The 17,202-nt window shown below is 36.4% G+C and overlaps 1 protein-coding gene across 3 annotated transcripts in view; it reads right to left on the reverse strand.

The window, feature by feature from the left end:
* The window catches only part of FBXL20 (F-box and leucine rich repeat protein 20), a 100,197-nt gene that overhangs the window by 10,632 nt on the left and 72,363 nt on the right, over positions 1-17,202 (reverse strand). For all 3 annotated transcript variants that reach the window (XM_078437195.2, XM_078437196.2, XM_078437197.2), the window contains 6 exons: positions 9,874-9,969; positions 7,792-7,918; positions 6,454-6,528; positions 3,659-3,789; positions 1,615-1,675; positions 634-678 (listed from right to left, as the gene is read on the reverse strand). In XM_078437195.2, the coding sequence (XP_078293321.1) occupies positions 634-678; positions 1,615-1,675; positions 3,659-3,789; positions 6,454-6,528; positions 7,792-7,918; positions 9,874-9,969 (535 nt within the window). The remainder of the gene's footprint in view (positions 1-633; positions 679-1,614; positions 1,676-3,658; positions 3,790-6,453; positions 6,529-7,791; positions 7,919-9,873; positions 9,970-17,202) is intronic.

A 17,202-nucleotide genomic window follows, 5' to 3' on the forward strand; every position in this document is an offset into this window, starting at 1 on the left:
TGATAAACTGGGTGTCAGGTATTTTCCCAAAGGTGGCAGAAGGGGGCTGCGGGACTCTGGGTTAGCTATGAACATTCAAGAAGCAGAACTCTTGAAGGAAGAACAGTCTTTTATAGTTCTCTTAGGCTGGAAAGTAAATTAGTGCTTCTTTTCAAATGTCCCTCCAACTCTGAAATGATGATGATGATGATAACATACAGAGCTTCACAGGGGTTAAGAAATGGTGGGCGGTGAAAGGTTGGGGAGGGCAGGCATGTGCACATCACTCAGAAGGAGCAACACTGGGGAGGACACATGGGACACTCAGGCAAGTGCAAAAGATAGATGGATGTGAACAAGTTTTAGTTTAGTAAGAATAGCTCCTAAGTAGTGTCTGGATAACAAGTATTTTAGAAAAAACTGACTTCTATAGTTACTGGAGTCTCTTTCCTTTATTTTTACTATAAAAAAATTTATTACTCTATCTTCTTTTTAGGAGTAGAAGTGCCCCTTCAAAATTTCTCCCCAATCAATTAATAATCTCAAAGCTTTAAAAACTGGTAATAAAAGAAATTGTTCGTAAGGTCAGTCTGTCTGCCCAGTTATGTAAGTTTCTATCATACTGTATTTCTGAGTAAAAATCCACATTCTTACCTGAACACACTCTTCCAGGTCCATCTTTTCGAGCTCATGGCAATTCTATAAAATACAAAACCAAACATTATAGCTCAAACATTTAAAACATGGGAAAATTTAAGGCCAGAAGTAGTATTAAATACACCGACAAAATCTTAACTTTCAGAGTTATTCCTATAACAACCTCCCATAACTCAGAGGTGTCATTCTAATGACACTTTCTGCCTTATTCCATTAATTACACATTTTAAAATGCCTCAATCACAGTGAAATTTCTTAATTATTCTACATTTAAAGTATCTAACACCTTACAAGTCCACGGGAATAAATTCCCTGAACATTAATACCAAGCTAGTACAGAGCCTTCCAACCATAAATAATTTGATGAAAATTATTTTCTTTGGAAGACTGAAAGGTAAGCTTTATGTCCCAATTTAGTTATGCCATATGTTGCCCCCGACCAATTAATGTTCCATCAATCTGCCTGAAAGCAAAGGTCCTTCCCCATGTTCCATTATACTGGTTAAAGACAATATAATTTTAAATGCTATTATTACACATACAGTGATTTATAAACCATTCCAAGGATTAACATATTCTGGAGAACACAAAAAATCTTAAGCCACCTCCATTTAAAATTGGGCTTATCCATTTCTTTCAACAACACTCTCACCCACCAGTCGCATACCCAAGTAACCAAGAATTTCTTTCATGAAGCATGAGAAAGTCCCTGCTTAGTTTACCATCTAATGAAAATGTGACAAATCAAGTCTCATGAAGGAGCATCATGTCCTCCAACGCACGTCTGTATTTCCAGAGCAGTTTGTATTCCACAGGCCTATAGCTGCAGCATGAGAATGCTCAGGAACACCAGCCACAGAGAAGTTCCCTCACATCCCACACCCTCAATTCTGCTGCCTTTCTACTTCTCCCTCATTGTTCACTCCTCTGAAAGAAAAATCCCAAACCAAACCCACAGAACCTGGAGAAAATACTTACCCTAGCCAGAGTGGTAAAGCCTACATCTGTTAATTGAGAACACCTTGCCACTTCTAATATTCTGTTATAAAAAAAAAAAAAAAAAAAAGTGAAAGTCAAGCCCTTGTTCCCTGAAAACTGGGTTTATTAAAAACAGCAAGAATTTAAGAAAACAACCTCCTATTCCCTAGGCACTGCATACTATAGTGACATTAACAGCTAAGCAAGTCTGTATACAGATCTTGCCATTCATTTTCATGGAGTCATCATAAAGTGGTCCTGTAAATACCACAATTCAGGGTGATGCAATCAGAAGAATATAATAGAAGCTTGTAGTTAATGCCAAAATGCATGAAAAATGCATTTAAAAGCCTTCTTGATGGCATACTGCTTACCCCCAGAGGGCAGCCTGCTCCTAGAAAACAAAGGAAATGGAGATAAATACTCTGTTTCAATTATTCTGTTGCTCAAGTAAATTATTCTCTTTCCCTATTTTACATGTAGGTTCACTCAGATTTAAATAGCTTTTAAAAATTCTATGAAGGGACTGGTTAATTACAGGCCTGTACCAAGTATGAAATTCCATACTTATGAAAAAATACCCTTAAGCTTCTTGCCTCCTCCCACAGGCTCCCGGGGAGGCCCAGAGGAGAGGGAAACTGAGCTGGCAGACAACTCTCCTACTCAGGAACTGCTAAACACCAACCTAAATGCCAACCACAGGACTGGGGAATCAAAAGTAGCTCCTTTCTGTGAAAACTTTGGTGGTGTCTGTGTGACAGTACCAAAGAATATTTTTATGTCTGCTTACAAATTACTTACTACGTAAGTTGAAACAAATAAAGCCACAGTATAAGAAATCATTATCAAAAATCAATAAGAAATGAATGCTATATATATCTAATGGGAAAACATGATCTGACTGAACTTTTGATTATCATATTTGGGAACTTTTCTATTCGAACAATAAAATAAGCCATGAAGTAATAAGGAGCTGAACAGTCCTCTCTTCAAATGAGAAAAAGGTAAAGTGTAAGATTTTTAGGAAGAAGTTTGGCTACCTCCTTAGCTCCAGGCCTCTGACATAATTAATTCTGACCAAGTCTATGATCTATCAAGGAATTTTGATAATCTAGGCAAATTTTCTTTCAATAATGATGGTCAGGCTCCTGGCCAGGTGACTACAAAAAGCTTTAATGAAGTTATATTGGTTTACAATGATTATTATATGTAAGACAAGAAGTTTTCTGGGTTCTGGAGCCAGGCTGCCTGGGTTTGAATCTTGCTCTTGAACTCACTAGCTGTGAGACCTTGAACAGGTTATCTGACCTCTCTGGGCTTCAGTTTTCTCATCTATATTATGGAGACAGTAACAGTGCTAATATGGTATTCTGTGGATTAAATGAATTAATATTTGTAAATCCCTTACAACAATGGTCAACATGTCTAACATATAAGTAAAATAAAAGTTTTGTTTTAAAAACAAAACAGGTATATGGGGATAATCCCTATTTATTATGAAACAGTGTGTTGTGGGCTTTTACAAAATCAATATGCGTTTGAAACCATGTGTATGCTAACAGCATTCTTAGTAAATATTCAGCCAATCCTATATTTTGGCAGAAAGGAGGAACCATAGAGAAATAAGCTTTGCTCTAAAAGACCCTGAGCACAAAGGAAGTTTTCCTGTAGGGCTTTTTTAAAAAATACTTTCTTCTATGTACCGGGCATCATTACCACAATACAAATAACCACAGGGGTAGGGCTTTAAAAACTTTCTTCAGAAATGAATTATATGAAAGTTTAGTAAGACAAGTAATGAAATAAAATGTTATTTTTTTTTTTCTAGTCTAGACAGCAAGAAGTAGGAAATGGGGACTATTACCCTTTGGTTTAGGCCAATTACATGTAATCGAATGAGGTACAAAGCAAGTAGCTGGGCATCTAAAAGGGTAGCCTTGTAGTGTCTACCTTAAAAATCTCAAAGTTCCAAAGAAATAAATTTGGGTGAAGAAGGCCTTTGTTCCTTTCCCATGATTTTTTGAGCTAAACAAGAAATGTTTACCTAAGCCGTGGACAGTTCTGACCTAGAGCATTCAGGATGGCATCTGTGATGTTGGAGCAGCCGGAGGCACAGAGGGACTGTAACTTATGGCACCCTCTGCATATAGTAATGAGACCTTCATCTGTGATTTGCTAAAAAAATAAATAAATAAATAAATAAGAGCAAAAAAATCCCATAGATATTAGTTATTTAGCAGAAGAAAAGGAAAAAAATGTTACCTCTGAAAATAAGCACCAAAAAGAAATAAAATAGAGCTTAATATTAATTAGGTAGTAGACCTAAAAGAAAATGAATACACTTTGTTTCTCCTTCTCAGTTCCTTTTGATTTAGTTTGTGAGAGAATCTGTGCTCATTTTTTTCATTTTAATTTATTTTAAGTAGGCTCCATGCCCAATGTGGGGCTTGAACTCACGACCCCGCGATCAAGAGTTATATGCTCTACTGACTGAGCCAGCTAGGTGCCCCAGTGCTCATTTTTGGTGTAAAAGGAGGAAGCTATAATGGGATTCTTGTAACCCAACGGGATTGGGAATAGCATGAGGTACATCGTGGGGCAGATTCAATTACATGACTTTGAAACCTAGAAAACAGGCAAGCACAGCAGTATAAATGTATTTATAAGTTCAAAATTGACACTGATATTAAGTTACTGAAAAAATAAAACAACCTATGGATGACAGTTGCAACTTCATATCAACCACAGATCCATTTATTTATTTATTTTAGTTGTATAATATAAAGAATATACTCATTTATGGAGATAAACAGCTGTGATCAACCAAATGTAATTTTGTGTGTTTTAAATTATTCTAAAATAAAAAGGACACAGCAAGATGTTACACTAAAAAAAAAAAAGATGCCATATATAAACATCTTAACATGTAGGATATGATTAGCACTTCAATTTGTCCTGTTAGTTTCACAAATTTTGTATAAGCCTCAGAATAAAGCTCTCCTGTCATCTCTGTTCAGTCAGTGTCCTTAGGTTGCCAGGACAACTGAAAAAAAAAATCAAGCTTTAAATATTCACTGCTTAAATCCGTATATTCTCAATATTGCATAATTGAAACAAGATACGGATAAAAAATGGATGCTAAGGCAGATATAAGATTTATCTGGAGGATAAATTAATGAAGATCAACACATGTGGAAGTAACTTTCATACAAGTGTGATGTGTGTTATTACTAAACAAGGATAATTGAAATGTAAAGGGGAAACAGCAATCGATAAACATGCATATTTACCAGGCCACTGAGAACTTGTGTCATATAATATTAGGAAAGTTTTATAGGGCTGTGCTGCCTTTTCCTTCTTAATGTTTTAAAATCTATAAGGGATTACTGAGGAAGAAAGTTGAGGAAAGTCCTATGTACCAATACTTCAAATTTTAGAAAGAATAAAATTTACTAAACTTTTATGTTTTCAAATTAGTCCAGAAAAAGAGAATGGCTAAAGAATGTACTTTGGTCACTTCAACAGTTTTGGGCAGACACATGAAGTCTTAGGAATGAGAATCATTTCATCACATTCTACGGAAGGGATGACTTATGCCCTAAGATCTGGGTGAAGGGAAAGAGTAAACTAAACTGATGACAGAACTGGTTCTTTAGGCTCACCACCTGCACTTTCTGTCTGCTGAAAGGATAAAGGAAGTGAAACTAAAACAGCGAATGGTAGGTAGGGTATGTATTTATATGGTTGTGTGAATGTGTGTGTAACATATATCCACACAAATATCTATGGAGTGTATCTCTGTGTATCTGTGTGTACAAACAGAATCTGAAGATGCCTAAGAACAGTTTCTTCCTATCACCGTAAGGTGATGGTTTCATGTTTACAACAGTTGTATAAGCTCTTCCTGTCAGGCCAAATATTTTGGTTTCATAAATGAAATTAGGCAAATTCTGATAGTAACTATGACAGTCAGAATTAAAAGGAAGGGGTGATCAGAATTAAAAGGAATGTCATTCCTTTAACTCAGTCTTCAAGAGCCTCCTGAGCAGATCATTATCAGAACCATCCCTTAAGGGCTTGAAAGGGGAGGTTGCTTCACTTGCACAAAATATGGCCCTTTATGTGTCACCTTTAAACAACCACTATGCTCTCAAGTTTCAGGTAATCAAACAAGAGAAGGGTATAATGAGAAGAAGTTTTAGTAAAAACAAGGAAAGCCCTCATCAACTCTTTTTCACTGCAACGAGAGGCTCTCATTCCAAGGCAACACATATATGTAATTTTCCAGGCAAGAGAGAAAAGCTAAATGTGTACTGTCAATGTTGTAGGAACCTGAGTGATTTCGGCAAATTCTCTGAGCAAAATGCAGGGGTTTGGGGCCAGACACAAAAAAAGCTGATAGTCTAAACAAGCCAAATGTGAACTACAAATACTACTTGGAAATTAAAAATTTAAAGAGTACATTTTGCTTGTCATTTGTTCGGATCAGTGGTTCCCAATAGTTATGACCCAATGATAGATGTTAATTGATCTGACTGCAATTCATTTACCAAAAATATTTTAAGTACTGAAGTTTGTGAATAATTCACTTTGAAAAGAAAAAAAGAAAAGGGGTGGAGTTACAGTTAGCTTATTTGGAAGTCTGCAAGAGCTACCTTCTATATTATCTCTGTTAAAACCCTCAGGAGTGACTATTGTTAAACATGCAAAGAATCATCTGTGTGTGTACAGTGTCCCCAGGATTGAAGTAGAATAACCACTGGTCTTGATGACTAAAGCTCTTACAATATTACTGATAGGAATTACTAATACAAAAGAATTGTGGGAAGGACTGCTTACTAAACAAGTCTGCAAGTTCAAAGTCACCAGTTCAGGACAGTGTGCACCTATGTACTTGAGAGCTTCGTCTTCTAGCTAGAAAGATTAAAAAGAGAAAATATGATTACTAACATTGTTTCAAGGGATAAAGATTTAGGAATGTATACATTCATTAATACATTCTAAATACAGCCAACCAAATTTCAAAGGAACAATGAATCAGAAACAATGACCTGTGATCACAGAAAGGTGGACTTCATATCATTAGTATGGTTATCAGTATTTTTCATCAGTTCCAACCACATCAAATTCATATGATCACCAAATCAAGGAAAAGATAAAATAAACACTGCCTAATGTTTATGGATTTTTCTTCTGATAAATTAAATATGCCTCACAGCATTTTGTTCAGGGATTATGAAGCTAAAATAATTTTCACACTTCTATGCTTCCTATATAAAGTTTTTTAAAAACAAACTTTTTGGGAGCAGGAGCTGAGAAAGGAATCCGGTTTATCTGCTGCTGGAAGATCAGTGCCATGTGTACAGTGCTGAGAACAGATGGCAAGTAATTGATTATAATGTATAATGGTGCATTCCAATCAATATTTTCCAGGATTCCATAAATAACCAGAAGCTCAAGCTGTTGTTTTAAGGCAGTCTCACTTTCAAAGCTCTGTTTCAAACAATGGAACTCGTCCCATCATGGTCAAAGAGTAAGGGCACTTTTAACGGCATCCAAGGTATGGTTTCAGTAAGCATTAGTAAAATAATTTCTTAAGAGCCTAGCCCTACTTTGTCAATCACTTCTAAACTCACTTTTGATTATTTCCTTCCAGACACTGCCATGTCAATTCCTTATTTTTTTTCCACAGTAAAATATGAAGATAGCAAAAATTTTTAATGACAAAATATGTTGGGATTTGTAATGTGACTGGCAGGAAGTAAACATCAACACTGTAAAATGTAGGTTCTGTATATTTGGCACATTTAACCTGGTAGTTAAACAACCAGCGAAATTGCTAAGGCTGGCTTCCTTGCCTCTCCAGTTTAAGGTCTCAGACAATGAATGACAACATGGCAAGTTTCCTTTTCAGATTAAGTTGCAAGAGACCCTTCTTGCCTGAGGTGGATGCGTGGTGTGATTTTTTTCTCCTCATCTTGCCTCCCCTCATAAATTTCTTTGGTCAGATGTTAACTCTTAGGTTTTTTTTACTCTAAGGAAAACATTTTAGTATTTGGTAAGTATGTATCTTTGGCCAATAATATACAACTACATGTTCCTCAAGCCAATATCTTTGGACTGCCTACCGAAGTCCATGGTTCTTCTAACATTCACAAGCACTACATGGAGTATTACCTGTGTGCAGCCTTTTAAGAATAAGGCCTTGAGACCCCCACAGCCTCTCACTAGTGCTTGGATGCCATCCTTGGTTACTTGGTCACACCAGGAAATGTTTAATTGCTCCAACAGTGGACATCCCTCACTTAGGACAAAACAAAATGAAACAAACATATGACTAAACCCAATTCCAAAGGTACCAAAGTCTCATTTTATTGGCTATTTAGTCAGGGGAATGGCTACAGTCCCATGTTCTCCCCTAAGAATATATTTACTTAACATAGATTTAGAATATAGTCAACCAACAACAACAACAACAACAACAACAACAACAACAAAAACAACAAAGCATATTTATCAACACTTGTGGTGTTCACGTGGGACTATATCACTACAGGGGCTCTCTTAAATCCAGCTAAACTAGTAAGCACAAAGCACAATATTGTTTTTCAGATATGTTAGACTGTTATGGAGGTTTATCCTTTCCAAACATATTCTTTTTGCACTTATCACATCTTTAAAAGATCTGGAAAGTAAATGGGAATTAAGTGACCTGTTCAAGTTAACAGAGTAATTAGTGAAGAGTTTAGATTCAGATTCTTTATCAAATAATTCTATTACTTATCAAAGTAATAATGAGGACATTTACATTTTTATGTAAAAAATACAAAAGATCTATAAATTTTCCTTATCTGTGAAGTATCTGGAGTACTGCTTCCACAGGCTGAATTTAGGATATTGTGTTCGATCTCTGCCTTATATCAAATATTAGTTTCGTCTTTCATTTCTCACTTGAACTATGGAAGAATCTCAAGTTCTAGGACATTCTTAGGAAAATGCTGCTTTAATTGTTTTATAAAACGAAGGCAGAGGATCTTGGTTCAAGTTCATTCTTCAGCATTAAATAGTGTGACTTCAGGCAAGTCACTTTAGGAAACCGGCCTGAACTCCTCTTAATCTAAGATCAGCCATAGCCCCTCCTATGTTCTCCTCAAATGGATGCACTCACTTCTATAACAGAACTTATCATACTGTTTATTTTTTCTCCCACTAGGCTCTGAGCAGCTTAAGGGCAGCAACGATACCTTATTTACTTACATCTTATGGTTAAATCACAGTACCTGGCATTAAAAAATGTTTTAAGACTTTCTTAACTATAAAGTGTCTGTCCTATCTGCCCCACAAGGTTTTGAAATAAATGAAATCATTTATGTGAAAATATTTTGTAAACTGTAAGTGTTGTTATATTATCCTATTTATCATCCTACATGGCAAATGGCCTTAAATGCATATATTCAATATTCATAAGGAAAAGTCTAGAGGAAGTCATATTTTTAGATTACTTACACTCAACTAAATCTACATTTCTTTTAATAGCTTAATTTTTACTATTCATGAACATAACCAATACATGGGGCTATAATTATTTATAACAGGCTGATAAAATAGTAAACTTACAAAGAGAATGAGCATTTCACCTTCCTTTTAAGGTACATTTTCTGTAATGTACTTTAAAAATACATTAACATTAAAACAAAACTTATCAAGCGCTTACTGTATGCCAGAAACTCTAAGCGCTTTATATATATTAGGTTGAACTACACGAGGCCGTCATTTTTATAAGACAAAAGTTGTTAAATACTGGCAACTTTACACGATTTGGCCTAATACTATCAAATAATAATAATACTGTTTAATCCTAACAGCACTATGAGATAGAAAGGAACAACTCAGGAGGGTTATATTTGTTTGAAGTACTTGGTTAATCACCTGGCTCCAGAGTGCTGCTTTAATCACTAAGCCACTAAGCTATAATGATATGTGGCATTTGGGGGGGGGGGGGGTTCAAGCCCTCATAAAAATCAAATCATTCATGTAGAAGTTGTGCCAGTCTGTTCAGAAATCCTAGTTACCTCTAGTCATTTCACCTGGATGTGTCCTGTAATTTGGGCAAGTGATAAAACAAAAAATCTATTCTGAACTATAGTACATATCCATAAAACATAGTTTCCTTCAATTCCAACTTTAATTCAGTTATTTGAAATAAAAAATAAGTATATTTGTTCTGATTATTGGACATTCTTGGTAGAAGACATTTACCTCAGAGCCTTAAGAGACATGTTTGTTATTGATGTACAGGAAGCCAAGTCAAGGTGCCTGAGTTTGGAACAGAACTTGCTAAGGCTAGTACATGTACTGAAAAATGGAAAAAGGAGAAAATAATGAATAAACAAATAGGAACGCATCTTTAGTCAATCATGCACGATTCTCATTAAACATGTGTCTGTACATAAGAACTATAAAATTTCCATACCCCAAATAAAAGCAGCTGTAAATCCTGGGATCTTTCATGCTGAGGAAGAGGCAGGTGCCATTCGCAAAGAAGAAAGGCTGTGCTGTGTATGAGCGTTTGCATGAGGGGATCATGGTGCTTGATTCTCATTTGGAAATGTTTAACAGCAAACTACTCTGTGCTGATAAGAGACCTATATGCATTTTGCAAATACAGAAATACCAGAAAGCTAGCTAGTACTTGCTAGCAAGTGGTGCAACATGAAGACTGAAAGCTCTGTCTCTGCTCTTTCACTTAAATCTCTGCTTAAGATAACCTTTTACGTGGCAGTATGAAATGGTTGGATTTTTGCAACTGTAAAGGACCAGTATTGGGGTCAAACAAGCTAAGTTATGTAATATTATTACCTACTTGCCTTCATGATTTTTTTAAAAAGTAATCTCTTCCCTCAATGTGGGGCTTGACCTCATGACTCTCAGATCAAGAGTCACATGTTCCACTGACTGACCAGCCAGGTGCCCCTTTATGAATTTCTTTCCCCACCCCCCCTTTATGAATTTCTTAAAGGCTCTTTTTCCACAGTAGTCAAGTTCTCAGTTTAATTTTTCTAACTTCTTATGGCAAATTTCAAATATACACAAGAGTGAATACAGAATGCACTTGTACCATCGTTAAGCTTTGACATTTATTAACATTCTACTATTTCTATTTCATCTATTTTCCTCTGCTTTTTGCTTCAGTATTTTAAAGCAAATCCCAGGGGCGCCTGGGTGGCTCAGTCGGTTAAGCGTCTGACTTCGGCTCAGGTCATGATCTCACGGTCTGTGAGTTTGAGCCCCTCATCGGGCTCTGTGCTGACAGCTCAGAGCCTGGAGCCTGTTTCAGATTCTGTGTCTCCCTCTCTCTTTGACCCTTCCCTGTTCATGCTGTCTCTCTCTCAAAAATAAATAAACGTTAAAAAAAATTAAAAAATTAAAGCAAATCCCAGACATACTATTTCACCTATAAATATTTCAGGACATCTTTCTAACGGATAATGACTTTAATTCCTTAATATCTGAAAACCTGACTGTCCAAGTTTCCCTAATTGTCTTATAAATGCCTTCGTCAACGTGACCTGTTCAAATTAGGACCCAAATAAGAGTTGTACATTCTATTTGGCAGATATGTGTCTTAGGTCTTTGTATGGACCTATGTTTCCATTTTTTCCGGGTAGATGCCTAGGATTAGCATTGCTAGGTCCTACACTATGTTTATGTTTGACTTTTTAAGAAACCACCACACTATTTTCCAAAGTGGCTGTACTATTTTACATTCCTACCAGCAATGCATGAATGCCCCAGTTTCTCCACATCTTTGCCAATACTTGGCATTCTCTTTTTCATTATAGTCATGTTAGGGGGTATGGATTGTAATCCCACTGTGGTTTTATTGTGCAATTGTGCAACAAACACCCTTTCTTGTGCTTATTAGCCATTCATCTCTTTCCTTGGTGAAAATCTACCCAAGTGTTTAGCCCAATCTTTAACTGGATTGCCTATTATTGATTGTAAGAGTTCTCTGTATACTTTTAATACAGGTGTTTAATTTCTTTCAGTAATGTTTTGCTGTTTTCAAGCACTTCTTTTAGAATTATGTTATCTGTGAATAAACACGGTTTACTTCTTTCCTGTCAGTTTTCTTCCTCCCTCCCTCCCTCCCTCCCTCCCTCCCTCCTTTCTTTCTTTCTTTCTTTCTTTTTCTTTCTTTCTTTCTTTCTTTCTTTCTTGTTCTTCTTTCAAGCTTACTGCATTGGCTAGAATCTCCAACAGAATGTTGGCAGAAATGGTGACATGGAACATCTTTACCTTGGTCTTGACCTTAGGGTAAAGTCTTTCACCATTAAGTATGATGTTAGCAGCAGGTTTTTCATAGATGGTTTTGACCAGATTGAGTAAACTCCCTTCTATTTCTAGTTTGTTGAGAATTTTTTTATCACAAATAGGTGTTGGATTTGCCATGTATTTTTTTTCTGTATCCGATGATGTATTAATTATCTACTCTTACTTAACAAATTACTCCCCAAACTGAATAGCTTAAAACAACATTTATTATCGCATGATTTTTGTGGGTCAGGAATACAGGCACAGGCAGCTTTAGCAGGGTGCCTCTGACTCAGGATGTCTCACAGGCTGCAATTAAGGTCTTGGTCACAGTTGCATTCATCTCAAAGGTTAACTGGGTGCAAATTCCCTTCCAAGCTTATTTTAGGTGGCTGTTGGCAGACCTCAGCAGATCCAATTCCAAGCTCACTCATTTGGTTTTTGATAGGTTTCAGGTCCTTGCTGGCTGCTGGCCACACCTTAAGTTCCTTGCTACATGGACCTCTCCACAGAGCTACTCACAACAGGGCAGGCTGCTTCCTCCAGAGCCACAGCCCTGAGAGAAAGCAGAGCAAGACAGAATCACAGTCTTTGGTACTTAACCTCCAAAGTGACATCCAATCTCTTTTGCAATATTCTATTGTTAGAAATGAGTCACTAGGTCCAGTCCACGTTCATGGGGAAAGATTACATAAGGGTGTGAGTACTAGGAGTCAGGGGTTATTTGGGGGCCATGTTAGAGGCCACCACACACTGAGATGATCATGTAGTTCCTGTCCTTTATTCCAAGGGGCAGTAAATCTCACTAGCTGCCCGTTTTTATATGGCTCACAAGTCAAGAATGGTTTTGATGTTTTCAAAGGGTTGAAAAAAAATTTTTAAAGATCTTGTGACATGTGAAACTTACATGAAATTCAAATCTCATTGTACAGAAATAAAGCTTTATTGGAGCACACTTATGCTTAATTGTTTATGTATACTCTATGGCTGCCTTTGTAAAACATATTGGCAGGGTTGGGTGCTGTGACAGAGACTGTATGGCCAATGAAGCCCTAAAAATATTTACTTATCTGGCCCTGTTCAGAAAGTCTACTGACCTCTACTTTATTCTACTAATTATTATGAGATATTATATTTAATTGATTTTCAGATATTAAGCCACACTTGTATTTCTGGGATAAATCCTGCTTGGTTATGATTCCAAATCCTTTCTTATGTTGCGGGATTTAGTTTGCTAAAATTCTGTCAGGTATTTTTGTGGCTCTGTTTCTGAGAAAGAACAATTAGTAGATTTCCTTTTATTGTGATGTCTTTGGTATCAGAAAAATACTGGCCTCATAAAATGAGTTATGAAATACTTCCTATTTCATTTTATGAATCAGTTTGAAAACTGCTATTTCTTCTGTAAATATTTTTTAATGTTTATTTTTTTATTTATTTTGGGGGGTGGAGGAAGGAGAAGGAGAGAAGGAGAGAGGGAGAGAGAATCCCAAGCAGTCTCCACGATTAGCATGGAACCAACGTGGGGCTAGATCTCACCACTGTGAGACCGTGACCTAAGCCGAAATCAAGAATCAGATGCTTAACCAAATGAGCCATCCAGGTGCCCCTCTTCTTTAAATATTTGATGGAATTCACCAGTGAAGACATCTGGGCCTGGGCTTTTCTTTATGGGATTCTTTTCAATTATTCACTGAACTTGTTACTGATCTATTCAGATTGTCTTAATCTGTCTTTCGGGTAAAATATTTAGTGCTCTCCTTGATAATCTAGGTCTTCTCTTTTATTTTCTTCGTCTGAGTCTGTCAATTTGGGGTTTTTTTCCTCCCAAAAAACCAGCTTTTGGTTTCAGTACTGTTTTTGTTTCCTATTTTGTTGATATCTAATTTTTTAAAAAGTAATCTCTGTACTCAACGTGGGGCTTGAACTCACCACCCCGAGGTCAAGAGTCACATGCTCTATCAACTGAGCCAGCGATGAACCCCTAGATCCTCTATTTTAAACCTTTCTTTTCTAACATAAGCATTTGAAACAACATTTTTCTCTAAAGTATTGCCTTTGGAATAGCCCACAAGTTTCAAACATTATGTTTTCATTATCACACAGCAAAACATATTTTCTAGTTTTCTTTGTAATCTATTCTTGGACCTATGTTACTCTTTTTTTTTTTTTTTCCAATATATGAAATTTATTGTCAAATTGGTTTCCATACAACACCCAGTGCTCATCCCAAAAGGTGCCCTCCTCAATACCCATCACCCACCCTCCCCTCCCTCCCACCCCCCATCTACCCTCAGTTTGTTCTCAGTTTTTAAGAGTCTCTTATGCTTTGGCTCTCTCCCACTCTAACCTTTTTTTTTTTTTTCCTTCCCCTCCCCCATGGACTTCTGTTAAGTTTCTCAGGATCCACATAAGAGTGAAAACATATGGTATCTGTCTTTCTCTGTATGGCTTATTTCACTTAGCATAACACTCTCCAGTTCCATCCACGTTGCTACAAAGGGCCATATTTCATTCTTTCTCATTGCCACGTAGTACTCCATTGTGTATATAAACCTAAATGTCCATCAACTGATGAATGGATAAAGAAATTGTGGACCCATGTTATTCTGAAGGATAATATTTAACTTTCAAAATTTCAAGAAATGTTACTCATTTCTACTTTAATTCTGTTGAGGACATGGCACTACACTCACTATGATTTCAATCCTAAATTCACTGAAAAATTTTTTATGGTCCATTATTTGGTGTGTCTCACTAAATATTCTAAGTGCACTTGAAAAGAACACTTACTCTGATGCTTTCTGGTATAGCATTCTGTTTAAGTGTCAATTAGGACAAGTTCATTGACAGTGTTGCTCAAGTCTTCTAGAGCTTTACTGTTTTTTGGTCTACTTGATTTGTCATTTACTTTCTAGTATCTTTTCCATCTACACTTTTCCTGAAGTTTACATCATCTCATGTTACTAACCATTCCAAGTTTCCTGTGATTAGTGATTGTAATAGTATATCCTCTCTCATGCTTTTACTTCAATCTCCATATTATCTTTAAGTTTTTGCACAAATTCTTGAGCATGTTTGTACTTGCTATTTTTAAACCCTTTTTATTGGTCAATTTTATAACCTCTGTCATTTCTGGACCTGTTACTATTGACTGGTTTTTCTTCTGGTATCATTTCATGCTTTTTTGCATGTCTTGTAATTTTCATTGAATGCTGGAAATTCTGTATGCTGAGTGTCTAGGCTTTGTTGTCTTTATTTTTAAAGTTTATTTATTTTGAGAGAGACAGAGGGAGAGAGGGAGAGAGCATTCCAATGCAGGGCTTGATCTCACAACCATGAGATCATGACCTGAGCCAAAATCAAGGGCTGGACACTTAACCACTGAGCTACCCAGGCACCCCATGCTTTGTTGTCTTCTTTAAAGGAATGTCAACTTGGCAGGCAGCTAAATTAGGTATGGATCAATTTGACCCTGAATTTTTTCTTTTAACCTTTACTGGGACAGGTCCAGTCTAGCTTTACTACAAAGGCGTGACCTTTCTGAAGTCTCTATTAAATACCCCAAGGTATTCAATGAACATTCTTCATTTTGAACTTCTCTCAGCCTTACCTAAGCTCTGGCAATTTCTCAGTTTACAGTTTCCTGGTAATTGTTCCTTCCTTTTAGATGTTTTCTACCCAGCTTCGTGGGGTCTCAATACGTCCATTTATAGCTTACTATTCAGCCAGATCAATGTAGATTTCTGTAGCCTTTTTGAGTAGTTCTCCCATCTTAAGATAAAAATTCCAGCCACTTTTGTCTTCCTGAACTCTGATCTCTTATTCTTCAAATCAGCCAGAACCTTATTCTCCGTTTGGGTTCTTTCTCCTTATACCATCATCTGGAAAACACCACCGGGCAGAAAGCCAGGGTGGTCATAGGGCCCACCTAATTGCTCAGTCCTGTGCTGCATATTGTCCAACATCTGAAACTGGTTCTTTGATATGTTTTGTACAGTTTTACAGTTGTTTATGGCAGGAGGGCATTTATTGTCATGGCAGAAGCAGAAGTCTCCATTTTTGCTTTTTAAAGTTTGTGTCTTTTTTCTTATATATGATGCTTAAAATATTGTGTTTCTGAAGTCACTAGAAGCAGCAAAAATCTGAACTGGCCAGTGGTTATTTGATGATTTTAAGATATTAAGTTTTTTTATAGGAGTGATAAAATTAACATGCTTATGTTAAAAGCTTTTATCTTTTAGAAATATATGCTTACAGATTAAAATAATATGATGTCTAGGACTTTTTTCAAAGTAAGAAAAATTTGGGGATATAGATGACACAAGACTGACCATCAAGTGGTAATTTCTCAATTATCAATTTGAAGGTGGGTGATGTGTTCAGTACACTGTTTTGTCTACTTTGGTATATATTTAAAACTTTCATAAGAAATAAAAGTCAGTCAGAGCGCTGGAGTGGCTCAATCGGTTAAGCATTTATCTGACTCTTGATTTTGGCTCAGGTCATGATTGTACAGTTCACTTTGTGGGTTTGAGCCCTGCATTGGGCTCTGCATGGAGTGTAGAGCCTGCTTGGGATTCTCTCTCTGTCTGCCCCTCTCCACTGTGCTCTCTTTGTCTCTCTCGCAAAATAAATAAATAAAACTTAAAAAAAAAAAAAAAAAAAAAAAAAAAAGAGGGGCGCCTGGGTGGCTCAATCAGTTAAGCATCCAACTTCAGCTCAGGTCATCTCACGGTTTGTGAGTTCAAGTGCCACTGTCGACACACAGACCATATGTCTCCCTCTTTCTCTGCCCCTCCCAGCTTGTGCACTCTCTCAAAAATAAATAAACATTAAAAAAAAAAAAACCCAAAAAACTTATTGCTTCTTGGCCTTTAGGCTAAAATCAAGTGTAAAAAAAAAAAACACCTTAAAAAAAAGAAATCAAAAGTCAGTAGAAGTAATTTCTCTCTGTGTGGTTATAGCTCCAACTTGATATGATTGGGTTCATGTGTTTTATTTTGTTTTCAATTTTTAGGGACTGCTTTGATTTCTTTTTGACTTAATTCATATTTTAATTATGTATGTAAAACATTTACATAGCTATTAAAGGAAAACTACAAAACCTGATACTTCAGAGTCTTCCTTTCATCCCTGTCTCTGTGTTTATTCTCTTACCCACAGGTGACCATTTTTACTCATTTTTATAATCTTTAAATTGTTTCTTTTTGAAAATATAAGTAAACACGGGTATTTACTGGCTCTGCAAAAAGTATCTTATACAAACTCCTC

The sequence above is a fragment of the Panthera onca genome, chromosome E1, assembly GCF_046562875.1.
Source record: "Panthera onca isolate mPanOnc1 chromosome E1, mPanOnc1 haplotype 2, whole genome shotgun sequence".
Taxonomy (NCBI): domain Eukaryota; kingdom Metazoa; phylum Chordata; class Mammalia; order Carnivora; family Felidae; genus Panthera; species Panthera onca.